Below are 27,796 nucleotides of genomic sequence, written 5' to 3' on the forward strand. Positions count from 1 at the left end.
TATACCACATTCATCACCATTGTACCTAAGCGTCTTCCCAGAGTGCATTAAGCAAAGTGTCTACACATCTGTCTCATGCTGTTTTGTTCTCTCATCTTCTCCCCAGAAGGAAAAGCGTGTTGTGGCAAATTGCCGGTACTGTTCTGCTGGGTCTCGCGCTTTCTCTTCTCTGGGGTAGGTTCAGGGCGCTATTGCTTGCCTCTGAACCAGTTCTTAATCATTCCCCTAGTGTCCTTGGAGGAGGGGAGTGGAGAGGGAGGGACCTGGGCCCGCCCTCTACTCCAGGTCCCAACCCAGGGGCCCTGGGGTTGTGGTGAACCACTTGACTAGCGGTTTCTTCCCCTGGGTTACTTCCCTCTCATACCCGTCAGCTTGTGAAGGGCTTCTCGCCTCTCTTCTATACAAGCCTGGTGCCCCTTACCTAGGGTTTCTGTTGGGCTTCCCAATCCACCGCAGCACTCCTCCAAACCTTCTATTTCTCTCTGGACAAACTCTTCTCTTCTGCAATCTGCACTCTGCTCCAATCCAACCTTTCTCCTTCAACTACCACCCCCTGTCTGACTGAAGCAGGGGTTTATATCCCATGACTGGAGTCAGGTGCTCTAACTGGAGTCAGGTGCTCTAATTGGCGTCAGGTGCTCTAATTGGCCACAGCTGTTCTAGTTAATCTAAAGCAAACCTTCCTCCCTTGGCAGGGAATAAGGCCCCCTGCTAACACTCTTATGCTGCCTTCTGGCCATGCTGTATCACAGTGTGCTGTGGAGTGTCATGTTTTGGTAGGGTTCTTTTCTTTTTTAATATAAATATACTCGTTGCTACATGTTTGTTAGAGAAGGCTAGTCAAAAGGAATGCACCTTGCATTTGAAGTGGCAAGTGGTGAGTTTTGGGATGGATCTTCGTACCTTGGGGAGTTCATTCCAGTCTCGGACCCCCTGAGAAAGTTCTGTTTCTACCCTTATTGCTGAGAGCTCCATTGTGTTAAAGCACAGTTATCAACCATGCTTTGTCCTGGAGTATTGGGTGGTCTTTTAGCCACCCTGGGCTCAGGCCATGGAGGGCTTTGATGATAAGGACTGAGACGTTCCAGTTGATTTGAAATTCTGTGGGAAGGGCAGCTAATGTAGAGAAAGGAGGATGGGTTGGATGCACTCAAGGCCCTACTCTCATTGGGTTTATAACAGGCTTTTCCAGTCTGTTTTATAGCAAAAGCAGTTAGCTCTTCAGCAAATTTTCTTTCTTTCTCTGGACTGAGAAGCAGATGAAGGCTGGCTAAAAGTGAGCTGGAAATGTCCCGAGTTCCCCTGGGCTTGGAACAAAAGCTTATCTGCATGCAGATTTCCAGTCCTCTCCTTAATTCATGGAAGGTAAAGTCTCTCTGCTTTTGGGAACATAGGAGTAGCCACATCATATCAAACCACTGGTCCATCTGCTGTGGTATCCTCCCACCAGGAGTGGCCAATTCTTGATACTTCAGGGGAAGAAGGAAAAAAACCCTATAATTCAGTTGGCCCATAAGAAATCAGCTAACAATCTGCAGCGTGAGGTTAATCAGATTATTAACTGATAATACTTTGCATTTTATAGCACCTAAAGAGGTATAGTGAGTGGGAAAAAACAGCTGTTGGCAGTAACCCCTGGTTCACTGGAGCTAACCCCTGTTCCCTGTCACACCTTGTAGTGAAGTCTTCCATTCCCCATGCAGCAGCTGGGTAAACCAAAACTCAGAAAGTTTATGTGAGTTTCCCTTGAGAATCAGTGGCAAGGTCTAGGAATAGGAACAAATCTCCTGACTCCAAACCTTTGTTCTAACCACTAGACCATGGTTGCACAGGTATATATCTTAAAATGCTGCTACACTATTTAAACTCTGGGGACAGTGAATTCCTAAGGCTGCTTAAACACAGTGAGCTAAACCCAGAAATTCTCAGTTTTTAACTAGGCAGGACCCCCATCCATTGTCTTACAATTCCATCCAGTGTCAGGAAAAAGAGGCAATGAAGAAATCAAGAGAAGGACACAACTTGCAACAAACACATTCAACAACTTCCAAAGACTCTGGGGTTGTCATAAGTTGACACTACTCAGCCACACTAGATTGCTGACGGGCTGCATGTAGTCACCCCTCCACCAGGGATGTGGGAGCTGAACACTTACGGAGGATACAGAGATGACTCAAGAGGGTCTGAGTTTGGGCGTTACAGAAGGACATTAAAATTAGTTGGATCACCAAAACTAGGCACAATGAGGTAATGAGAAGTATGAATTGTTAAAAAGCCCACTTACTTGAGACCTTAAGAAGTCAATCACATCCTTCTGTAAACACGCTGATCTCAGAGTGACCTGACAAGAGCATTCATACTATCAAGCAAGATGACAGGGAAACCAGTAAGAGGAAGAAAGAAAGCCAGCCATGTCAGAAACAGCACCAGATCAACCGGTATCCAAAGGAGAGTGGAAGTTTTATAACTCTGTTGTGACTGGGAAAGATGGGTGGTGGTGGTGGACAGCCTCCGTATTGGATATGTCATTCGAAAAAGAACAATCCCATGCAGGGACCCGTTGCTTTCATGTTATGGGAAAGGGACTCTGTCCTTCACTGTTCTGAAGTCCTCAATCAATTCCCCTCTAGCACCTCTTGTCTTGCTACATAGTTCCTCTGTCTCATATAGAAACGAATGGATGGCTTTGTAAATTATCATCATCTCTCAGATCTTCTCTTTCATTTCCATCCCAAGCCCCTTTGCATTCCTGACACAATCCTGGGATAGCCCCCTATTTTCTCCACCTCAAATTCACTCCTTCTAACCATCCCACCTGTCACAGCCACTCGCCACCATGCTTCTGGCCAACGATGACTCAGAAAGTTTCCATTTGGAGCTGACTCTTTAATCGGCCATGAGGGGGCACTGAGTCACATGATGCCTCCGCTCCTTCCGCATATCTCCAGGGGGCTGACTACTGCTGCCCCAGCTCTCCCACCCATACTGGCTAAGGAAATGAAAAGCAAAGGCTGTGAAGGAAGCTTGAGTTGTCTTATACCATCACAAAGCACTATGGTTAGGTCACGAAACTAACCCAAATACAGCTACCTGATTGGGTAATGTCTTCTATGGGTCAACAACTCCCAGCTCATATACGCACAGAAATGTCTTCGTAATACTTTCCATTCCATTATAGGAATAAGGCACTGCTGGCCTTGTGTAACAGGGAAGGCCCTTTGTTTTCAGTTTTGACTAATTTTTACTGAAAAAGTCCTGAGTTTTACATAAGCTATTATTTGTTTTTTACTGATTTTCACCCAAACTTTGGACCATTCAACTGATTATGTTAAGATAAGCCTATACACTACATTAGTAGATGTGTTTATCTTAACAAGTTAGCCTAAGTGTAAATGCAAGGCTCTCTGTTAAAGTAAAGCTATGCAGTAGAACACCCATACACACACGTGTGTGCATACATGTACTATTAATGTACAGTTCATAAAATAAACCACAGCATTAAACTGCTTTTACTTTCAATACTCTTACTTTAGCTATTTGTTGCATTTTTTCTGCCCTCACATCCTGTAACATTAATGTGGATTTTTACCCAGAGAATTGTGAAGTTAATTTTTTGCACCAATTTTCATCCAGTTTTTAATTTTTGTAGTAAACACAGATACAGTCCCAGGAATTTTAAACAAAATAAAACCTCAAAACACAGTGCCTCAGTTATGATGGATTTATTGCCTTGAGTAGCTTGAAGCCTTTGGCTTCATGTCCCACAATACACCAGCCCCGGAAATGCACTGCTGCCCATGCCATTTTGTATAATTGTTTGCATTAGGTTTTTAATGTAGTGCTGACTTCCTCACCATGGGAACCCACTTTTGCTGACTCTTTACCCCAGTTGACTTCCCAGACCATGTGAGCCACCAGAATCCTCTCTCTTATGTCTACAGGCATCAGCCCCAAGGAATATACTCAAATTTCCAGCCATCTCCTAGAGTAATTGGTACAGATTCCCTCTTTACATGCAAGTCATTATGAATTGCCAAGGTCTCCAATCACAAACCTCCCTTCTTAGAAATCTTCTGTAAATGCACCCGCATTGTGAAATCTCTGGTATAAAGCAATGTGCAGAAAATAGTTCCTTGAACAACTCTTCCTTCCTGTGGCCAGTTTTGTGTAGACATGTCACAAAGGAAAAAAAATCCTGATCTTGCTGAGGAAAGGTTTTCTTGTAAAGCTTCTCTTTCCGCTCAGTGGGAACATGAGCAAGCAGAATTGGTAGGCCAGGGCATGTCTTTTTCTCTGAAAGATGCACTTTCTAGTGAAACACTGGCAGCTCTCCAAACACCCAGGGACAGAGTGACCAGATGTCCCAATTTTGGGGTCTTTTTCTTATACAAGCTCCTATTACCCCCCCACCCCAGTCCTGATTTTTCACACTTGCTGTCTGGTCACCCTACCCAGGGACAAAGTTTCCAAAGTGCCTCTGAACTTGCACACCCCCAGTTCTGGGCACTCAGAGCTTCAGGACGGCATTGCAAGTGGCATTTCTATGTGGAAATGGGGTGGCAATGATGTCGGACTGGCATCATTCTTGGGGCACCCCAATACTATGTGTGCATGGAAAGATGAGCTTTAGAGCACCCAAAGTTATGTGCCCCAGAACAGAAAGGTTGCAATTTAAGAGTTGTGGAGAGGCCACTTTGAGATTCTGCCACTGGATTATGCTCAGTGGGGGCTGATACCGTGAACTTTTCAGTGATGATGGTACTGCACCGAGGATTGGCCAGCGTGCGCAGGAGGTCTTGGGATGAGAAGTCAAAACTTCCAACACCAAACACCCAACCTTCTTTCTGGAGCTGGGTTTTGTGGCCTATGAAATCCACCAGTGAGAGGTCACCACTGTGGATGCTCCTGAATTTAATATGGATCCACTGGGATCTGGAGGGCACTGACAGGCACTCTGCTGACACTGTGTGGCCTTAAGCAGAGTAAAGTTCAGCAGTGGGAAAAGACCTGTCCACCAGAAGGGCTGCCCAGAGGATTCAGAGGGCCTGGGGCAAAGCAATTTCAGGGGCTCCTTCCATAAAAAAAAAAAAGTTGCAATATTATAGAATACTATATTCTCATGGGGGCCCCTGTGGGGCCCAGGGCCTGGGGCAAATTGCCCCACTTGCCGCCCACCTCTGGGCAGCCCTGTCCACCAGCCCCATTCTACAGATCCCATTGGGGCCCAGGAGAGAGAAAATCCACTGCACCCCCACAACACACAAACACATACACACACATGCTGTGCCGGGCATGGGCATCAGGGGAGCAGGGGAAAGTAGGGTGAGAAGGAGCGAAGCAAGACAGAAGGGATTTGTGGGTAAGGAGAGAATACCCATCCCAAAGATGGGCCTGCACTGCTCCTCCCACTCATGCACCAGAGAGAACGGAACAAACTATTACTAGATCAGATGCAGAAAGTCACTACTCCGCTCCATCTTCCTGGCAGGGCCGGCGCTTCCATTTAGGCGATCTAGGAGGTCGCCTAGGGCACCAGGATTTGGGAGGGCGGCAGACTGCTCCGGTGGACCTCCCGCAGGCATGCCTGTGGACGGTCCGCTGGTCCCACGGCTCCGGTGGAGCATCCGCAGGGACGCCTGCGGGAGGATCCACCGGAGCCGCAGGACCGGTACGAGCCGAGCCTTAAGCGCAATAGGGACACAAAACCTTGCGCGCTCCTGCTCCTGGGGTAATGACGCGCAGGCGTTCCTAGAAGGCAGGCTCCAACGAGCTGGCTTGAGAGTAACAACCCCCCATGGCTCTACACAGAGACAACATTCCTACAGATATACCACAGAACTGCACAGCATACACACCAGAAATCAGCAATCAAAGGAGCTTGTAACAACAGATTGCCCACAGCATATCTTCAACCTGGGACACGCAGGGATTTCATAGCAGTGTGGAAGCAGCTGCACATGCGACGCTAGAGCATGGGAGGGGGGGATTTACTAAATCTGCCAGGCTGCCTGGGGCATCATGCATGATGTAAAGCAGTAGCACCTCAGCAAGCTGTATTGAGAGTAAGCGACATGTGTGGGCAGGGCGTGTCAACCATTTAGGCAAACTGGCGGTTGCCTAGGTGCGCAAATTGGGGGCGCCAAAAGTGGCGCCCCCAAAACATTTTAAATGTTGCAGCCGCTTGCTGCCTGATGGGGCTGAGCTGCGGCGGCAGCAGCTGCTGCAGCCGGCAGCCAAGGTTCCGGTCAGGGCGCCGCTGCGGCAGCCCAGGCACCCCCTCCATCCAACGAAGCCCCCGGGGTCAGCGGCCGCCCCCTGCACGGCAGCCCAGGGCGCCCCCCAACAACCGACAGACACCAACGAGTATGAGTGCAAACGCCACAGAGTAGATGCCGGTGATACAAGCCATACAGAATACAGAGCCAAGAGACAGAACAGGAGCCAGCACAGACCGGCCACAAGACAGCACTATGAGAAACAGAGAACACCTGCACAGCAAAACACCACGCGCACCCACGGAGGTCACAGAGAGCACCAGCAAACGAGCTCCCACACACCAGCATCGCGAACCTCGATATCATCCTAGCACAAGGACGCACACCCACTCCCCAGCCCGGCTGCAACAGAAACACCACACGAGCCACACAAGATACACACAGAGAGACAAGCAGAACACAAGACCACCAGACACACGGACGAATCTATTCCTGGGGTGCAAGCATTAGGGAGAACAATACCAGACACATACGCGACATGACAAAGCTGACAACGTGGGCCCGGACCAAACAACAAGAAGCAGCTAAAAACACTAACAGACCAAGCCAAGGACAACCACAGGTCTGTTTTCCCCCGCAAAGCCCCCTTTTTACCACAGCTCAGACCAGAACCCCATGGCACCAAGCCAAGCCACACTGCGACACTGACGCCGCAACGCCAATACTCACCCCAGAACACACGCACCGCGCCCACGACCCGCCCAGAACAACCGAGGCATGATCCAAACCACAGCCACTAGTACCCACAAAAATAGAAGGAGCGTACGGCCGCCAGACCTCAGCGCCACGAGAGTGCATGGCTGGAAAGAGTGGCCAGGACTCTGACAGGGGCCCATGCGGCATGCCAATATTCACTTACACCATGGATGACCATGCGCCTAGCGCTTAGTAGCCTGTTTGTTCCGGTTTCATGCTTGCAGGAGAGCGTCAGGATCCTATATATAACCCCCAGTAAATACAAGAATGAGAGGCAGAGAGAACTGAGAAGGACCAGAGGCAGCGAGACAAAGTATCTTTATCTCAACGAAAATATAGACCAAGTGGGACAAGAGAGAGCAGAATAAAAGCAACCAATTCGTGCCTGCTAACTCCAAAGCACAACTGCTCCCATGTAGCCAATTTATTCCCAGCAAAGGGTAAGAATAATGTCAGTTTCAGAAAAGGAGCAAGAGGTAAAGAGGTGCTCCAAGGTGTCGTCTTGGGACAGTCCTATTCCAAACTATTTATAAATGAATCTGGAAGGGGGTAAACAGTGAGGTGGCAAAATTTGCAGATGATAACTATTGAGTATTTTTAAGTCCCCGCAGACTGTGAAGAGCTGCAAGGGAATCTCTCAAACTAGGTGACTGGCAACCAAAATGGCAGATGAAATTCAATGTGATAAATGCATATTGGCATGCATAACCACCCACATACAAAAATGATGGGGTCTAATCTAGCTGTTACAATCAGGAAAGATTTGGGTCCATTGAGATAGTTCTTGAAAACCTCACCAACGTGCAGCAAGTCAAAAAAGCACACAGAATGCTGGCATCATTAAAGAGATAGATAATAGCACAGAAAATATCATATTGCCTCGAATAAATCCTGGTACACCGCACATCTTGAATACTGCGTGCAGATGTGGTCTGCCCGATCCTCAAAAAAGATATATTGGAATTTGAAAGGTTCAGACAAGGACAAACAAAAATGATCTAGGGAAACTGGAAAGCTTCTATAGAGGAGAGATTATAAGACTATGCTGTGGAGAAAGTAAATAAGAGTGTTATTTACTTCTTCTCTAACACAGAACTAGGGGTCACCAAAATGAAATTAATAGGCAGCAAAGGAAGTATTAATAGACAAACAAAGGAAGTATTTCTTCACAATAACACACAGTCAACCTGTGGAACTCCTTGCAGAGGATGTTGTGCAGGCCAAGACTATAACGGGTTCAAATTCATTAGAATTCATGGAGGATAGGTCTACTATGGCTATAGCGGATGGTGTTTCTTAGCCTCTGTTGCCAGAAGCTGGGATGGATCACTGAGATGCCTGTTCTGTTTCTTCCCTCTGAAGCACCTGGCATTGGGCCATGTGGGGTAGAAGGCTCTGGGTCTAGATGGACCTTTGGTCTGCCAGTAGGCCGTTCTTAGTGTTCTATGTTTTATGTATCTATGTGTATAACAGGCACACAAAAGCCTGGTCAACTTTTCCCATGTTTGTCAACACAGTGTCCAATAAAAGATATTACTTTACCCACCCTGTCTCTCCGGTATCCAAGGGGGTATTTGCATTTTTAAAAATGGCCTTTTTTCAGAGACAATATTTTTTGGCAAATGTTGGTCAGATTTTAGGGGGCGGGGTTTTGTGGAAAATGTGCCTTTTTTCAATGTTTCTTTTAGAGTCAGAGTTGAAAACATTATCCAAATGCTTATCGACACTTGTTTGTGCAAAGTTTTGACAATTATTTCAGGAACGTTTCCAAGGAAAATTTGGAGGGAAAAATGGTGGGGAAATGGCAATTAAAAAATACAAGCGAATGAAAAATGGATCCATTTCAAATCCTTTGACACAAAATCAACTTGGAAATCTTGAGGGAAATGAGTTTGCCATTTTTTGACTAGCTCTGCACACATGTACATATAGATCAAATCTAGAAATGTTATTAATATGCGGGCTGTCTTTAAGCTCAGCAATGATCAAAAGATTGTCCCAGCAATGAAGGGATGATCATTAGAATTTGAACTTTCATTCACTGAAAACTGACAATTTGCTGCCCGTGTAGGTTAAAGGCTTGGAAAGAACTTACAGGTTTTGACTGGACGAATCTGACACGGATATACAGAGGTAGGTCATATCCTGAAACAGAAAAGAGTAGACAACATTAAAATGCCTTCAACAAGCTTGTAACCAGAAATCTCCAATCCCTATGATTATTTTAAACTCCCCACCCCACACTGTTCTTTCAGCTTCACCCATGTGACGTTGTTAAACCAGGTGCCAGCTCTTGCCAAGTCTGTAGGCGTCAGCTGAGCACTGACAAATTTATAGCTGGAAACCAGACCAGTTCACCTATATGTTAATATTGTTCAAGATAGATGTTAGACTTGTAAGGATGTGTTTAGTCTCTATAAAATGCTTGTAAATTGCTTCCTCCGTTAATCTCACTTGGAATGGCTGGATTCCAGGCTACCAGGTAAAATGTTTGTTTTATAATTGGAAAAATGCCTGCTCTGAACTTGTGAACTCAGACGAGAACAGTGGCTCCCCCCGCCCATCCAGAAGGATTATCAAAATTAGGTGGGCCATCCTAGAACAAAAGCTTTGCTGACTGCCCCATGCATCCATGGGGAACTAGGTGCAGAAGGCCTCGTCCCATGGATTTATTTGAATGCTGGAAGAGGGAAATAAAGATAGCTGACATGAAGATTTTTCATCTCTTTGCTGTTTGGACTCTTACAAGGGCTGGAGCTAAGAAACAAAAAGCAGAGATCCCCAGGATCAACCTGGGTTAGCCCTGAAAAGACACTCAATGCTGACGGATTACTACATCTCTGTCACTTTTGGAACCATATACTGCAACTCATTTGCACTTATCTCTTGCCTCCTTTAACCTGTAAATAACGCTCCCATATGTTTTTCCTAGTTACTAAACTCTTAATTAGTTTGCTATAGGATTGACTACCAGTGTAGTCTCTGGTGGGAGGTCGAAGGTACAAATTGATCTGGGGTAAGTGACTGGTCTCTTGGGACTGGGAGCAACCTGAATATTTTGTTATTTTTTTGGTGTAAGTGACCATTTATCACCAAGTGCAACTTGCCTGGGTGGCAAGATAGACCGGCGTGCTCAAGGGGGCTGTCTGTCACTCCATGGTAAGACTGTTACAGGGATCCAGGAGGTCACATTTGTTATCAGGCTGATGAAATCTAATTATAGAGAACAGCACCAGTTTGCGGTGTCTGCTTTTGACAGTCTGCCCTGAGGCTGGCACTCACAGTCGTGAGCCACTCCAGACTGCATGATAACCAGCTTGGGATGAAATCCTGGCCCTGTTGAAGTCAAAGGCCTCAGCAAAAGGCTGGCCACACAAAATCCAGGATAGAAAATGGGTAAAAGTTCCCCAAAGGAGAATGGGAAAATATCATTGAATTTCCTGGCTTAATCAAGTTTGTAGATTCTGGATGATTTATAACATGCTTTTCAGAAAACCCTAGCCCCTATCCAGATGGGTGAAAGGAGTTATTAAGGGTAGTATCTGCTATGTGCCAGGCACTTTCTAAGCACTTAAGGACAGCCCTTGCACCAAGGGGCTCACAATGTAATCACACTAAAACCCAGCAGCCATATTTAAAACACATGGTGGAATCCTGGGCCCATGGAATCTAATGGGAGTTTTACTATTAACATCATCATGTCCCCAGGATTTCATCCACTGTACCTGCTTAACATATAATCTGTCTAGCTAGCCCCGTCCTGATCCCAGTGAGGACGGGCTTTTTTTTTTTCTTAAAGTGGTCACCATTCTATGGATAGTACCCAAAATAAAGTGAAATTCACATGGCACAGCCAAGGCATGAGCTCCGGAGCTCTTGTGATTCCCATGGTGAAGCTACTGCAAGCATATGAGAATCTCACAAGCTCATATTTAGGGGCCCTTGTTACAACACAGTTTCCCCTGACCCAGTTGCAACATGTGCTGCAAACGAGACTTTAACCACATGCTGAGACCATGCTAAAGCCAAGAATTTGGCCCAGTTCATGAACGTGGTTAGAACACAGATAGTTCCCATCTATTCCTCAACGTGGAAGCATGCTGTATTGAAGCTGGGGGAGGATGTGTTGTAACTAGTTCGCCTGCCATGGAGCTAGTTGTCATGGAGATGGGGGCCTCACCTGGATTAGGAAGATGGTGTGTAAACACGTACATGTGAAATCACTCAGCCTGCTGCACTGTGGGAGGAGGGTGGGGGGTGTTAAATTTACTTCTTTTCTTTCAAACAATGCTTCCCAGATCCTCCCAGCACAGCACTAAAATTAGAATGTGGGATGTTTTTAAAGCTCCCGCTCCACAGCAAAGTGGATGAGAATCCTGCCAGACAGCGTTTGAGCAGGTAAACACCAGCTTGGTGCAGTTCTCCTTCAATCCCTTTGCTGTGCTTCTGTGATCAGCGGCACTGGACTTTTCAATAAAAACGACCTGCAAGCAAGTAGGGCTAGGAGTGAAGCAGGACCTCACTGTGCTACAAACACACAAGGCCCTGGGACCGAACGTCTGAAACAGGGACCATCGATTCACAGACCATCTGGTCAGATCTGCACAACACGCCTGGGCAGCATATGAACCCCCACTTAGGGGAGGCTAGTTCCCAGCTCTGCCCCTTCCACCTGAGGCCCTACCCCACCCTGTCCCTTCCGCCCCGTCTGAGCCCCCCACCACAGCCGGAGGACCCCTGGCCAAGCCGCCCTGAGCATGCCCACCCCAGCAATGCCGGCCGGCCCAAACACCAGCCCGCCCGCTCGAGCTGCCCTGAGCCCCAGGCCACCAGCTGGAGCTGAGCTTGCGCTAGCTTCAGGGGGAGATGCGGAGTGAGGGCGTGGCCTCATTGCAGAGCGTGGGCGGGGCCACGGCCTGGGTTTGGGGAGGCTTAGCCTATTATACCCACCGCCCATGAGAACACGGGCCACAGAACCTTCCCACACAGCCGCTGTCATCAACTTCTGTTACACGGGACGAGCCCAGCAGAGACACAACCCCACCCTGCACACGTGGCTCTCATGGTAACACTACCCCGGTCTCTGTCCACCCTGTGCATACCTCACAATACGCTGCAGAGAACCAGCGCTCACTCCTAGGGCTGTAGATCATTCTCCGCCTTCTCCTGAGACTCTCCTCCCTTCCTAGCAGGGCTGAGTCTGGCCCCCCACGTAACTCAGGTCGGATGGGATTTGGGGACCCGAGTCTGTTGTTCGGCTTGTGAAGGAAACTCGAGCCTCGAGCCACCTGTGTCTGCCCCCTCCTGACTGTGGTGATGAAGTAGCTCAGGCCTCTGTCCCTGTGACTCTGGAGTCCAAGGTCTGCAAGGATGGGAATCCCCTCCTGGCACTGCGCCCACACTGAACCCAGGCCTGTGGGATTTCCGACGAGACCGCGTATAAACCAGGCCACAGGGCCTGCCGTGCGAGTGCACACTAGAAGCCAGAATTCCCACTGCCCTGTCACACAAAGTCCCTGGAAGCCAATGATCTGGCGGCGCTTGTTACCCCTAAGCTCATCTATTCTTCTAGCCCTCCCACTCCCATAGAGGAGGCACCTTGAGTCTCTCAGCAGGGCCTAACCTCTCCGCCCCAGCCTGGGCTTACCTGGGGACCATCTTCAGCTTAGCCAGGCCATTCTGATGTTCTGTTATGTAGGAGACACCTGTGCAAGGCGCTCACCTATAAAGTGTCGGGCTCAGGCCTCTCCTGAGCTCCAGCGACAGGGAGTTCTGCAGGCCAGAGCCCTCTGGCAAGAAGGGGGTGCACTGGCTGCAGCCAGGCCGTGGGTTTGCACGGCCAGCAAACCTCACCTGGAAATGACGGATGGGGAATGAACAGTGACCCGCCTCCTAGACGATGCTGTTGCTGATGCTCCCCAAGGGTGTTTGACTCTCGGGAGCGATGATTCAGATGGGCTGTGGGGATTTGAGACCCACATCTCCCATTGGCAAGAGCAGCACTGAGCCCCTGCACTGCATGCTGCTGAGGGCATGATAGGAAACAAGGTCCAGTCTTAAGGACGGGCCAGGACTGAGTGGCCGACTGCCAGGAGCTGCTCTGCCTGGTCAGTTAAGGAGAGGTTTCCCCTGCAACTCACCACCCTCCTCGCCCTGCCCCTCTGCAGCCTGCATGGCTTTCTCAGCCCTATCTCTAGTATGCAGGCTGGCCAAAGGAGTGTGCAGTATCTGAACCTGTGCCATAACTGGGACAAGCACCTGGCCCTTACTCCCTCTCCCCCCACTGCCTGGAGAGCACTTCAGTGTGTCACTGTAGCATGGAGCTTTAAACTCGCTGGCTAAGACTATCCCCATCACCTGGAGCACCTGGGCTGTCCCGGCCACGTCAGGCAGCACCAACAGCACTGCCAGGAGAGCTCCCCTCCATTGGTGTCATGCTGTTTAGGAAAGAGTGGGTCTTAGTCCTCCGGAAGGGATGGTCCACATCAGACTTAGGCCCAGATTTTAAAGGTCCAGCCACTGCTGCACTCAGCGTCCCAACCTCTGGTTTAGGAGCCAAAATCTCATTTTCAAAAGGGTTTTAAGCAACACCTACATATTAAAACTCTGGGTCCACACTCCGTATGTCCAAGAGTAGAGGCTTTTAGTGCTGAAGGCCCTGGATTCACATTCCCACTGTCAGTTCGAGCAGGGCCAGTTCTAGCTGCTCGTTGCCTGGTCGGAGACACTGGAGGAGACTGGGACCACTTCACCGCTGGGAAAGTGGGTCAAGTCAGCCGGTACATGTGGAATCTCGGAGAGTCTCTTCACACACACACACCCTGAGACGTGTTCTCATGGCATTATGGGTAGCACACTCTCAGTCTAAAAGGAAAGCAGTTCCTCACTCACCCTAACCTCAGAGGTCTTCTGCAAGGATGCGCATCTCCTCCACATGAGTTCATCTCACCTGTGCTGCTCAGGCCCTGTGGTAGACCCTCACCCTCTGTGATGGCTGGACAAGACATAGCCAGTGATTTGAGAAATCAGTAAACATGGAGATGTGAAAAGGCGAGGGCTAGAGCAAGGCACAATGGGGCAGCTGCTGCACAGTCTCCCGCAAACATGGTCCTCAACAAGGCCACTTTCGTAGGGTGAGCACAACCAATGCCAAGAGCGGGGTGTCCTCCTGTCTCCAGCAGCACAAACATTCATTGAGACCCAGCTCCAGACGGAGAGCTCCTCGCTGCTGTGATCTTGGATGGATTGGGCCTAACAAATGGTCTGTCTGAAGGAGGCGCAGGGCCTTTGAATGGGAGATGGAGCTTTCCACTACCAGGTCATCAGCAGAGACAGGCAGCTGATAGCACAGTCACTCTGGGAAAGCAGTTTGGTGGTACTCAGTCCAGTCTCTAGAGGGGCAGCTGTCCAGATCTCAAAGGTTATCTTCACAGGCAGCACCCTGCTGGCTTTCTACACTAAGAGGCCAAGGTTCAAATGAGATACAGGCTGAATTACCCACCTTTGTACCCTTAGAGATGGCCCTGCAGGTGAAGGGAAGCCTGCAGTGCCCTGGCCCATGCTGTACCGATCAATACTGCTACGGGTGGGGATTATGAAGGCCGTGTCTTGGGCTGGGATCCATTGGTAGATTTAGGCCAAAGAACAATCAGACAGTCCATCTCCGGGGAATCTCTCTCTCTCGCTCTGCCTGCGCATTTGCCAAGAACTCTGCTCCTTTTCCGCTTGGCCTTCTCATGGGAAAAGCCATATTACAGATCCATCTCTCAGACTGTACGAGGCCGAGGAGGCTACTCAGGGATCTCCTTGCGCTCTCCTCTATTGTCCCCCTTGGAGCAGAGTTATACTGGTCTGTCTCTCCTCTCTAGATATTGATGCTGTGCCCATCACCTTGGTGTTTGGTTGCCATCAGAAGTGTTGATCCCCAGTGCTTGGTGTTTCCTTTCAGAGCTTCTCAGTGTTCCTGCATGCATCTGCCTGCGCACGCACACACACACACACACACACATAGTCTCTTTCTCTCTCTCTCTCTCTCTAAAATCTCATTTTGGAAGAACTTCCGGAGGAGCTGGAAAGAGAGGCTTGGGTGTAATGCACTGTGGTGCATCACTCTGGAGCTCTGCCCTTCCATAAGCCCTTTGCATAGCGTGAGAATTCACCTCCAGCACAATTGAGAGACTCCAAATTAGTTTGGGGAAAAGGGGTTTGGTGGTTTCCTCATCCGTACACATCACCAAACCACTGTCTGCTCTGCCACGGACTGGCAGCTGCTGCCAAAGAGCTGAAGGAAACTGAGGTGCATTGGCACAGCGGGTTGTGGGGGGAAAGCCCAGGCCTGGACAGACCAGGGCACTGCAAGTCAGGAGTGAGGTGCATTGGCAGAGCTGTGACAGCAGTGGACTGTCAGAATAGCAGGGGATGCAGGAGGGAAGTGAAGAGGGAGAGCATTGCTCAGGGGTGAGGTGCACTGGCAGTGCCAGGCTGCGAGCAGCCTTGGAATAACACATGGTGCTGCGGCTCGTGGTTGAGACGCATTGACAAGGCCATGTAGCTGCAGCTTGCCTGTACCTGTTGGCCTCACTCCAGAACACCCAGTCCAGCAACAAAATTAAGCAGTCAACTCCACCAAAAACGTATTGGCTGGGACATGCAGCTTCTCAGCAGCCAGGGAAGCCGCACTGTAAACAGTCTCCAGCCCAGGAGACCATCTAGCTCTCGGTGCTTCTTGCCAGCAGATCCCCTCTTCCCACACACACCCTGGAATTAACTGCTACTCTGCTAGCTGTTTCCTCTGCCATGCTGGAGACAGGTCCCCCAGCCCAAGGAGGGAAGATGACAGCACTGCTGCCTGCCTGGGAACAGCACTGGGGTTTGCGGTTCCCTGCCTGGCTCTGTGATTGACACATTGCTCAACCCACCATGCTTTTCCGGTTCCCCTTTTCCTCTGGCCCCACGTGCTCAAACGTGTTGTAAGCTCTCGCTGTGGTTCGCCACCCGTCTGGCATGGCCGTGCTCTAGCAGAGACGGCTCCCAGGCAGCTGCTGCTCCCCCTGTTCCTGCAGCCGTTTCTACATCTTTGATTTTATCCCACAAATTACTCAATAGCCCTTCACAAGGAAAATGTTCCTGCTGTTGTTTCTTTTTGTAATCCTCCTGGGCAGGAGGAAGGTCCAGTAGTGCAGGCTCAGTGCTGCCGGGACAATCCCAGGATCCTCCACGACCGCACGTGGCCACACAGGGCTTCACAGCCATCAGCAGGGATCAACCCGAGAACCTTCCACTCCAAAGACACCAGACCTCTGCCATCAGAGCTGCTATTGCTACCATTAAACGGCCTATAGGAAAATCCCCTTTGACCTTTCGCCCTCACCAAGTTTCCCCAGGAACAGGAGATGTTATTTGAATAGCAATGCTGCTGTTCAGAATAGCCGCTGAGCTTCTCAGGTTACCATGCCAGCCCATGGGGTTAGCAGAAGGTCCTGCCTGCACTGCGATACGGACTGAGCCTACTCTCTGCCCAAGAGGAGGTGGAAGACTAACAGCATAGTGGCCCAGCAGGGAGAAAGCATGGTCCAGTGGGTAGCACAAAGGACTGGGTCTCCAGAAACCTGGAGTTTCTTCTTAGCTCTGACACTTACCTGCTGGATGACCTTTGGCAAGTCACCTTCCATCTCTGTGCCTCAGTTGCCCCTCCAACCCTCTGTCTGTTTTGCCCTACAAGCTCTTCTGAGCAGTCACTGTCTCTGGTTAAGTGTGTGTACAGCCCCAAGCACAATGGGGCCCTCATCTCGCACGAGGGAAATAATCACTACAACAGTCGCTGGAAGGCAGTGACTAGCAGATAGGGGCGTGGGGAGCACAAGCACAGAGGGCCAGGAAGCTGCAGAAACTGAGAGACACAAGAGATGTAAGGATTTATCTTGTCAACTAAACGTATCCCCATCCAGCAGAACCATAGTCCCCCCAGAAGCAGCAGGCCTGGGTATGAAGTTCACACACATTTGTGTTCCTATCCACTAGAGAGCAATAGTGTACTTACACAATAGCCGGTGCTGCAGAAGGGCCTGAAGATATGGGGCTGGCTAAGTGGGATCTGGGTTTCCTCCGGATTACTTTTTCACTGTAACCTGCTATTTTCCACCATGCAATTCTATCCTCACCTTACTCCCACCAGGAATCCCAGCCCTGGAAAGGAGGGTGAGCTGTCCGTGTATACCCACAGATCTCTGAGATTTGACCTCAAAGGGCTGGTGTCCAAAACTCCCCTCACTCCCATCACCAGCGCTTGGGGAGTGTGTCTGGGATTAACTCTACCAGATGGTGGTCAGGCACCCACTACCTGCCCCACCCATCACCTTCCCCATCACGAACCCGGTTCCTGAGCCCAACACAGCTGCCCGCAGAGAAATGCCCCAAGTGGCCCTGGGCCATGCCGATCTGCCCTGTGTGGAGCACTTGGCAGAAGTACAAGCCTGCAATTGACAAAGGCCTGGATTCAAGCTTGTGTGTGTACCAAGCTATTTGCACACAGGCCCTGATCCCAAAGGAAGAACACTCGCGTCACCCACGAATGGCTGCAACATGCCCTCCCGCAGGCACGGCTCCTTCTCTGACCGGGGAGAAGCCTTGTAACACTGCACAGAGCTGGGGTGCCCTCTGGTGGCCCTGTCTATGCCAGGCACCTCTGTTTTGCACAGCAATCCTCCTCACTGGGATTATACCAGCAGAGCTTCATCCAGAGATCTCAAAGCACTTCAGAGACATCAGCAAACTGAGCTGCACAGTCCCGGCTATGGGAAGCATTATTATCCCCACTTGATAGCAGCAATGCTCGCCTCTCACATTTCCTTCCTTCCCATCTCCCCAGGCTGCGGCAGCGAATGCACCCCCCACTCACCTCCAGCACAGGTCTGGCGTTGTTATGCACAGACAGGATGTGGGTGACCCTGTTCTTTGTCAAATTTTCTCTGTCCTCAGAATCTGTAGGCAGAAAAAGTCTCATAAACACCCAACCCTCTCCTTAAAAGCTGGCCCATAAAGCATTAAGTAGTAATATTCGTTTGCTGCAGCTAAAACACACAGTGGTCTCTGGGCTAAGATCAAGTGAGTGTCAGTTTAATAGATGCTAATCTTTTCTATTACACTGACTACATTCCGCACTGGGAGGGACAGGAAATTAACGATCCAATAGGTCTTTCCCACTGCTAATAGCTCTGATCTTATTAGAAATTAAAATTGGTCAGAACCTTGAGTTTCCTCCTCTTTCCCTGCCCCTTCCCACTCCCAGCTCCATGGAAAATTTCAACAAAAATGACACATTTCAGAGTAGCAGCCGTGTTATTCTGTATCCGCAAAAAGAACAGGGGTACTTGTGGCACCTTAGAGACTGATAAATTTATTTGAGCATAAGCTTTCGTGAGCTAGAAGAAGTGAGCTGTAGCCCACCGAAAGCTTTTGCTCAAATAAATTTGTTAGTCCCTAAGGTGCCACAAGCACTCCTGTTCTTTCAGCAAAAATGTTATTTTGTTTTGTTTGGTTTTTATGGAAATTTTTAGTGGAAAATTTTGACTTTGCCAAATATATATATATTTGGACAAAAATGGCCAAAACCTATTAATCAGTTTTCAGGCAAAAAACAGTTTTGGGGCTTTTGATTTTCTGACAAATAAAAAAAAACTGAAACACTTCTGAGGAGAGAAGACATTTTGCGGGAAAATTTTTCTTTAATTGAAAATCCAATTTTCTGTCCAAAAAAAAGTTTTGATGGAAAAATGTCATCAGCCCCCTGAGAAACATACCTGTTTACTAGCACCATCTTGTGTTCCTAGGTATTTGAGGGACCATTCAGGGATAGGATCGTTCAACCAATCCCACAATCTTTTGAGTATGGGAAAGGTCATAGGCTTTGTGCAGTCTCATATTTAAGCAGAAGCAGCATTTGAGATGTTCTGAATCCTATAGTCACCCTTTCCCAGCCCTTTAGAGACTGTGGATGCAGATACATCGTCTCCATACTGCTTTGATGTCCTTTCACTCTGGAAGATGCCAGGGCACTCAGGTTTAACATCACACCCCCAGGGCCGGCAAGGGGGGGGGGGGCAAGTGGGGCAATTTGCCCCAGGCCCTGGCCCCGAAGGGGCCCCCATGAGAGTTTTTCGGGGGCCCTGGAGTGGGGTCCTTCACTTGCTCTGGGGGCCCCGAAAAACTCTCACGGGGCCTGGGCCCCCGGGGCTTCTTCCGCTCTGGGTCTTCAGCAGCGGGGGATCCTTCCGCCCCGGTTGGAAGGACCCCCCGCCCCCAAATTACCGCCAAAGCGGGACCCGCCGCCAAAGTGCTTACACCAACGCCTTCTGTGACCTCGGGCAAGCCACTCAACTGCTCTGTGCGTCAGTTTCCCCTGTTGTTAAATGGGATACTCATACTTAGTTCTCCACCTACCTCTCCGAGGAGGAGTGAGGATTAACAAGTTAATGTCAAAGTGCTTTGAGAATTAAAAGTGCTGAGGAATAGAACAAACCCACACCCACCCAGGATTTTGCATCTGTCTCTTTGCTGTGCACCAGTGTCCTTCAGAACCTCACTGCTACTCCAGAGACAGCATGTTTCCTCCTGCTCTGAAAGTCTGGGTCCCTGCCACAGGAGAGTTTCCATTAGCAGCATGGGGACCCTGCCATACATAGGCACAATTCAGATTGCATCCCGCAGAACCACAGACTACTCTCTTTATTAAGATGGCTCACAGCTTTGCAATGCTTCTTTTCTCTCTCTTTAAAAATATACATTTTGCAGCTTCCCCCACCTATACATTACACACAGTGGGTAAGTCGACATTGCAGACATACCCACACTAGCATTGAGCTAATGGTCACTCAAGTATATCCCCTAGGTCCTGGATGGGCAGAATTACCCACCTGTGCTGCCAGGCTTCAATACTATTGTTACTTGAGTGAATTTTGATCTAGCTCAGGCATGTCTCCCCGTGCTGCAATCACGCCTCCTGACTGCACTGTAGACGTACTGGCTGTGGCCTTTCTGGTTTCTGCAGCCTCTCCATGGAGAGGTTCTACTGACATGCAAACTTACAGCCCTTCTCTCCTCATGTCTTTCTTTGCTCTGTCGCCCCACTGCTTCATTTAAAGCCAAACGTCGGACACCTTTAGAAACCAGCACTGGGGGAAGAGAAATCATTTAACCAGAAAGAAAGGAGCTTCCATCCAGCCCTTCCCTGACCTTTAGAGAGAGCGCGCCTCTTATACAACCAGGAGGCAAGGATTCCTCAGTCCAGGTAATCAGATCCTTGTGTTACAAGGGGCTTTTCCCATTGGGCAGGTGTAGTAGATTGAAAACACACCAGTCACCTAGAACCCTCTCTCTGTGGTACTTCTCTGGCACCCATCACTGCTGTATCTAAGCACCCCATAACCATTCAGGTACTTACCCTCACAACGCCCCCGGGAGACAGGGCAGTGCTGTTATCCCCATTGTACAGATAGGGAACTGAGAGGCTGTGGTCACACAGGGAGGCATTGCCAGAGCAAGGAATTAAACCCAGGTTACTCAAACCACTGGCCCATGTTTCCTCTCTACCTGCTCCTGCAGAGTACAGCAGATCTGCAGCGGCAGCTACGCCATCCCTGGCATGGTGATCGCTAACTCTCTAGAGGAGAGAAATCCAGGGGTGTGTGAATCACTGAAGAACCAAACTCAGCCCTTCACGTTCGCCGGAAAAAATGTCACCCTGTCGAGGAAATGCAGGCTGTCTGCTGTGGTGTAAAAGGCAAGCCCACAGTGACACCCAGACTTCATGCTTAAAGTGCAGGGCTGTCTGGAAAACAACCCTTACAAAATAAATACAAAACACCCGGCCTGAGTGGCTAAATCCTGGGATACAGAGCAGGCTCCACATTATGCTAGTGTAAATAGAAAGACATCGGTGCCTATACATTGCAGTGCCTATATACTGCTGGTTCCTTATAGGTGTGTTTGAGCATAGAAGTGACATCTCTTTAAGGTCCCCTATAAATGCAATAGGCAGATTATAACAGCTGGGTATTACTATTCTTTAAATATTTACATTATGGTAGCCCCCAGAAGCCCTGGTTGGGCTCATTGTGCTAGGAGCTGTCCAAACATATACGAAGCCACAGTCTCCACCATAAGGAGTTTACAGTCGAAGAAGTTAAGGAGCATGTGAGGTTGGAGGGGTAGGCATATACTCAAATAGATACCATACAAGGGGTAGGGAGAGACACACATTTGGGATTCTTTACCTGTTAATTATAAATGTATGAAGTGGCATCTGCCCTTCCATCCCCCTTGACCCAGCTGATTTCACAGAAGCACCACAGCAGAACTGGGTCCGGCGGGGACATATAAAGGAAGGATGGGTAGTGAGTTGCCTTTCAGAACAGTTCACAGGACCAGCCTTTAAAAATGCACCCAAAAATATTTTGTTGTACTTGTAAACTGAGCCAACCTGCTATGCGCACACAATGCTTAAATTCCCTGCTCTGCTCTCAGTCTGATGATAGTGAGGTGGAGAAACCTAAGATCCACACATCAGATGGACAAAAGGAAGCACACAATGAGGACGGAGGGTCCAGTGGTTAGAGCACTAGTGGGCCATTTCGGAGACCCCGCTTCAACCCCCCGCTTTGCCACTGACTTCCTGTGTGACCATGGGCAAGTCACATGATCTCTCTGTGCCTCAGTTCTCCAGCTGTACAATGGGGTTAATAGCATTGCCCTCCTGTGGTGCTGGAACAATTTGTATCGTTGGGATGCGGAGAGCCATTGAAACAAACTATAAACCTCGTATATCGTGGAAACCACTTCAAGCCAGGGGATGCTGCAGCACCCTCAGCACCCCAAGTGCCAGTGCCTGTGCTGCCCTCCCTAACAGGATAAACACATTAATGGTTGTGAGGTGCCCAGAGAGGGCCCACAGACAGTATTCTGGCAATGTTTCATAGCAGCGCTGGCGTGGCAGTTCTGAAAGGTTCGTCTAATAATTAATTATCCCCATTCGCCCCAGCCCTTCTGAGGAACACATTAAAATCAGTTCAGATCTGTCATCAGGCAAAGCACCCTGTTGCCTCTCAGCCTCTTCCCAGAGAACAGCTGCAAGCTGGAAGGGCATGCTGGGTAATGATATGTAAATGAGAACATCAAGCAGCCTGCCTCTCTGCTAGAATCCCGCCAGTCTCAGCAGTGCTGACACAAGGAGCTGGTAACCTGGGGGCTGGGTTTACTTAGGTCAGGTCTGCAACCCCGGCCCAGGCACATACTACACCGTGCTAGCTCTTATCAGCCCAGGGAACCAACCTGGTAAATTCCACTTGGCTGCAATCTCCACGCTAAACACACAGATTGAAGGCAGAATTAGTATTGTCCAAAGATCCTCAGTTCCAGGGTTGCCAAGCCTCCAGGATTGTCCTGGAGTATCCAGGTATTAAAGAATAATTTTTAATGAAAGATGATGTCATATGATGAAACCTCCAGGAACACGTCCAACCAAAACTGGCAACCTTATCCCTGCTCTGCAGTTCATGTTCTTTTCTTTACTTTTCTCCTTTTTTCACTCCTCCTGCCTCTTCTCTTTACTCCTCATCCTCCAAACGCTATGTGGAAAAACTCCTGGCCCATCCAAAAAGGAATCACAGTGCCATCAGCAGTACAAGAGATACATAGAACACTTCCAAGTCCTACTTCCAACAAGCAGCTTGGCTGTTCAGATGGGCAACAACCAGAGGGTCCTCCTAGCATCATCTAATCACCACCCAGGGAACAACTTTAAAAGGGCAGCAGCTTTCATGGAAGGTGCCTGGGGCTGGCTCCCAGCCCACAAAGGCCAAAGCTCCCAGTGAATCAGAAAGCATTGCTAAGAAGGTCTAGGTGTTGGCCCAGTGGGAATTTCACAGTAAATACAATGGTGTGGGTGCCAACGTGCCTGTTGAACTTCCCCAGGGCCAGCCACGTGCCAAAGGCCTCAGCACAGTGAACAGCTCTCTCTTCTCAGCACCAGAACTGCTTGTAGCTCCTTCTGCAAAAGGCCACGCAGGACTGGGATGAGGGACTTTGCATTTTCTCACCATGGGTGAGGATGTGAGTCCTGCAGAGGGCAGATTTTCTGTGGCACAGCGATGGGGATCAGCTCCTGGGACCCTGCCAAGGAACCTGTCTGCAGGGCTCTCGCTGACTATCAGGCGTGTTTGACTATATGTGTACGGGCGGGGGTCCTCTCTACAGCTTTTGAGAAGAAAGCCTCCTTGGGAAGGAGGGAGCACCCCTTTTTCATACACGTGGCCCATTTATACAGTCTCTGGTTCATAAGGGTCCAGTCTTGGGTGGGTGCTCAGAGCCTTCAACTCACAACGAAATCACTCGGAGTTGAGGATGCTCGGCCCCTTGCACAAGCCACTCAGTACCGAATAGGATCAGGCCCTTGGATTCTTTGCTCGGTGGGGCAGAAACAGTATCTTCCTGTACAACGCCAAGTGCACAGATAGTGCTTGGTCAACAATCTCCCTTGGTACTTGGGAGATGGAATAAGCAAAAGACACTTACCCTGGATGTTTCCCAGGTACAGGCCCTCAACAACCTGAGAAGAGACAAAGAAAGGAGAGATTTCAGAGTGGCCTCAGTGTAAGAATCCTGCTGCTGGAGCAGGTGAATTACAGGATTATGCAATAAAAGCAATGATGACATTAAACCTTGTGATTATGATGTCACTCAGCCTGGCACCAATCCTGTGGCTGGACTTTAAAAGTGGGCTGGACCATTTCTGACCCCTACTGTCCTTCCCAGCTGTGCAATGAAACCTCACACTTGGGGGAGACATGTGGTGGTCTGCAGTGATCCCCAGTTACAGCACTGCACAATGAGCCTGGTACCTAAGGGCTAGGGGTGCCTTCTTTGAAAGCATCAGGTTCTGGCCTGTGACTGAGACAGGGCACCAAAGTACAAGGAGCAGCGCGTCTCCCGTTTGGACTGAGGGCAGGTTGTGGTGCAGTTAGTTAATGAGTAACACAAAGGGTGCCGTGTTGTTACTGTGATTTGCTTAGTCAGTAATGTGCTCGGTGCTGTACAGGACGCAAAGACAAATACACTCCTGATCCTAAACGGTTTAACAGTCTGACAGATGCTGAGGTTCTGGCAGTGGCTGAGGTGTGACAGGGTGTTCACCCCACACTAGCCTGAAAAGGGTTGTTGTGTCTCAGAGGGGGTTAAGTTACCTGATAAACCACATCTGAGGGAGAGGACTGAGAATGGAGCCCCAGGCTGAGCAGGAGCAGGGGGGCTGATATAAGGCCAAGAATGAGGGCAGAAGAAGACTGCAGCATGGAAACCTTCAGTCACTCTCCCGGCTTAGAGAGGAATGAGGGAGAAACCCAGGGGGAGAGTACATGGGCCCTAAGGCAAGGGTGCACCTATTCAGAAGGGTTGTGGATAAGGAAGCCTGATAGAGACAGAGTAGGAAGCAGGCCAGGAAAACAGCGGCAAGGTTTGGGACAGAGCAGACCCTGGCTGCTGATTGTAAGGTCCCTAGGCTGGAACCCTGAGTAGTGAGCAGGCCCAGATTCCCCTCCAGCCACAAATGAAGTGGCCTAACCTTGAACTGGAGGACTGCCAGGAACGATACCCAGACAGCCAGACTTTGATACCCAGGAAAGGGAATGCTAGAATGACCTGACCCAGTCCCGAAGAGGAAGCATCCTGAGTCTCAAAGGGGAAGCACTGCAACTTCTGGAGCGTGAGCGGGACTCAGCACGAATGAGACATGGAAGGGAGCGTCAGAGGCGGAGCTATTCCCCAGACACAGCCACAAGGAGGCACCCCAGCCGTGAGTAGTGAACCCCCTGACAAAGGGAGGAGAGGGGAGGGAATAACTGACTTTTTCTTGTTTGTTTCATTCTCTCCTTTCCCAGCACACGCGTCCTTCTCTCTCAAGCCCTGATCCAGCAAACACGCACGTGCTTAGCTTGAAGCCTGAGATTTGTCCCATGGCATGAATTCAATGGGAATGATCACAGTCTTCATGTTAAGCACATGCATAAGTGCTTGTAGGATCAGGACCTGGGGTTGCAAACCCTTTGGAGAAATTATAAGCTACGTGTATAATTAAAAACTATCTTAATTAATAAGCAAACAAACTGCATTAGGTTGTGAACATTTCCAAGACCCTGGGTGTCTTGCCCAATGCCAGTCTGGGAATGCAGAAATGTAGAGGTCAGTCAAACTCAGGCCTTTGACGTTAACACATTTAGTTTGCTGGCTTACATTTATACACATAGAATTGTAAGACTGGAAGGGACGTCGAGAGGTTATCTAGTCCAGGCCCTGCACTCCTGGCAGGACTAAGTATTATCTAGACCATCTCTGACTGGTGTTTGTCTAACTTGCTCTTAAAAATCTCCAGTGATGGAGATTCCACAACCTCTCTGGGCAATTTATATACCCTGACAGGTAGGAACTTTTTCTTAATGTCCAACCTAAACCACCCTTGCTGCAATTAAAGCCCTTTCCTTCTTGTTCTATCCTCAGAGGTTAAGGAGAGTATTTTTTCTCCCTCCTCCTTGTAATAACTTTGTATGTACTTAAACTGTTATCATGTTCCCTCTCTCTGTCTTCTCTCTCCAGACTAAACAAACCCAATTTTTTCAATCTTTCCTCATAATTCATGTTTTCTAGACCTTTAATCATTTTTGTTGCTCTTCTCTGGACTTTCTCCAGTTTGTCCACATCTTTCCTGAAATGTGGCGCCCAGAACTGGACACAATACTCCAGCTGAGGCCTAATCAGCATGGAGTAGAGTGGAAGAATTACTTCTCGTGTCTTGCTTACAACTCTCCTGCTAATACATCCCAGAATGACGTTTGCCTTTTTTGCAACAGGGGTGGTTCAGGAAACCAAATGTTAGTGCTGGTCAATAGCCCTGGAGCTGGACAGTCTCTGTTTTTCCCCAGAGCAGGTACCTTATGGGCTTTGGCAGGGCCAGCTCACCCCCATGTTGCCAAGTCAATGTGTTTCCACCTTTACAGGGTGAGTCCAGTTCAAAGGGTGAGACAGGAGTTCAGTCTCCACAGCCCAATCAGCCCTTGGCCTCTCCACTGAGGCTGCCAATGAGGGGGCCAGCTGAGAAGGTGGAGTTATGAGGACTCCTGAGCACCAGGAAGTGGTCTGAGAATCTCAGCTCATTTCCCCCAGGTGATCGACAGTCACACCTTCGGTCATCAACAACCCCGTGAGCTGCAGAAGAAGCGGAAGTTTCCTATATCCCAATGTCCTGGGCTGTCCACTCTCCTAACATACAGTATGTTAACTATCCAGCGCTGTTGGAAGAGGCACCACAGCTCATCCAACCAGCCAGTGACTCCAATGGGGAACGTGGCCCAAATGCCAAACCAGATCAGCCAACACGCTGCCAAGCTCCACACGCACGTCAAGTTGCATGGCAACCAAAACACAAGCAGCATCTGCTGTGACCTTTCAAGAGACTTGGCTTGTCTTTAAATGATGATGAGCCAGGGCTGTGCCAAGAGACGCTGGGACTTTGTTTTGTGTTTCTATAGCAACAACCTCTTGCAAACAGTTTTAAACGCTGGCTCTGGGGCTGCATCCGGGGCTGGGGAAGAGATGGAAATGCCTGGGCTATTTTTAATACTTTCCAAGGGGATATTTCAGCCAACTTGTTTTGTCTTTGATGCTCTCCTGTTGGTTCCAAAGAGGAGAGGAGATTGCTACGACGATTTACATAACATCATAAACCTTCCATGGCACTTTAGAGAGCTGAGACAAACAATCGGGTTCCTGGGACCCTGGCAAGGTTGCTTCGCACCATTCCAGCATCACAAAGCACTCTTCAATCTGGGTCAACAGGCTGCAAGAGGATTCTCCTGGGGGCCATTGCAGCCAGGTAGGAATTTAGGGCAGCTCTAGACCCCATCAGCCTTGGGACCAGGCATGCACAAAGCCGCCTTTGCCCTTACCTCTCTTTGGCTGTGCTGAGCGGCCCACTGTCGCTAGCACTCAGATAGTGGACGAGTGGAGGAATCTGTCAGAAGAGATAGACAGATGGGTAGGATCCAGCCCACAGTCCCTGCCCCAAGCAGCGTGCAGTCTGAATTAGCCAAGCAGAGACCATAGTAACGGACAGAGAGAGCCATGTACGTTCAGATGGCTGCAGTCAGAGGCTGAGGCTGAGGCAGGAAGAGCAGAGAGCCCATGAGCAGCAGCCCTTGGCAGACAGAAAGGTAAACGGAGCAGGTTTTAAGAGAGGTATTGCAGTAGAAGAGCGTGGCCTCCTCATGCACAGGACAGGGGAGGCTCCTCCAGGTTTGGGGAGCAGCGTGAAAACCCCAGGGGTGGGAATGGTAAGACAGTGCACCGTGCTCAGGGCAGGAGATGGGACATAATGGGAGATGGGACAGAAACAGCTCAGTTACTTAGTTGAGCTCTGCTCCTCTAGCGTATCATCAGAAAGGCAAAGGCCAAAGGAGCAGTTACCAAGGGTCAGATGGCTCCGAGGATTCGGGCTGGCCAACAGGGCCTACGGTTTATGATCAGTGACTGGCCATGTCTAGACTCTGTTTGGGAATGATTTTGGCTATGCAGTGGCTTTAGCTCTCATGACATCAGAGGACTGAACTCTTTGCCCTTCTAAGGAACTAAGAGAGAGGAGGGAGGAAAAGAAACCAGGCACTTTGTCTTCAAGCACTGTGTTGCTCCTGGCAGAACAGGCAAGCCGGCAGTGTCATCATGACTGATTGCTCCATGCAGCCAGCTGGAGGACCTTGCGAGGACATCGCACAGTCCAGAATAGATCT

The 27,796-nt window shown here is 49.4% G+C and overlaps 1 protein-coding gene across 2 annotated transcripts in view; it reads right to left on the reverse strand.

Moving 5' to 3' along the window:
- LOC116832777 (dual specificity protein phosphatase 22-A-like) overlaps nt 1-27,796 on the reverse strand; it is a 48,484-nt gene that overhangs the window by 14,463 nt on the left and 6,225 nt on the right. For both annotated transcript variants that reach the window (XM_032793801.2, XM_032793800.2), the window contains exons 3-5: nt 23,538-23,571; nt 17,869-17,951; nt 9,067-9,116 (exon numbers count right to left, since the gene is read on the reverse strand). In XM_032793801.2, coding sequence (XP_032649692.1) covers nt 9,067-9,116; nt 17,869-17,951; nt 23,538-23,571 — 167 coding nt within the window. The remainder of the gene's footprint in view (nt 1-9,066; nt 9,117-17,868; nt 17,952-23,537; nt 23,572-27,796) is intronic.

Source organism: Chelonoidis abingdonii, chromosome 19 (genome assembly GCF_003597395.2).
Source record: "Chelonoidis abingdonii isolate Lonesome George chromosome 19, CheloAbing_2.0, whole genome shotgun sequence".
In the NCBI taxonomy this organism is placed as follows: domain Eukaryota; kingdom Metazoa; phylum Chordata; order Testudines; family Testudinidae; genus Chelonoidis; species Chelonoidis abingdonii.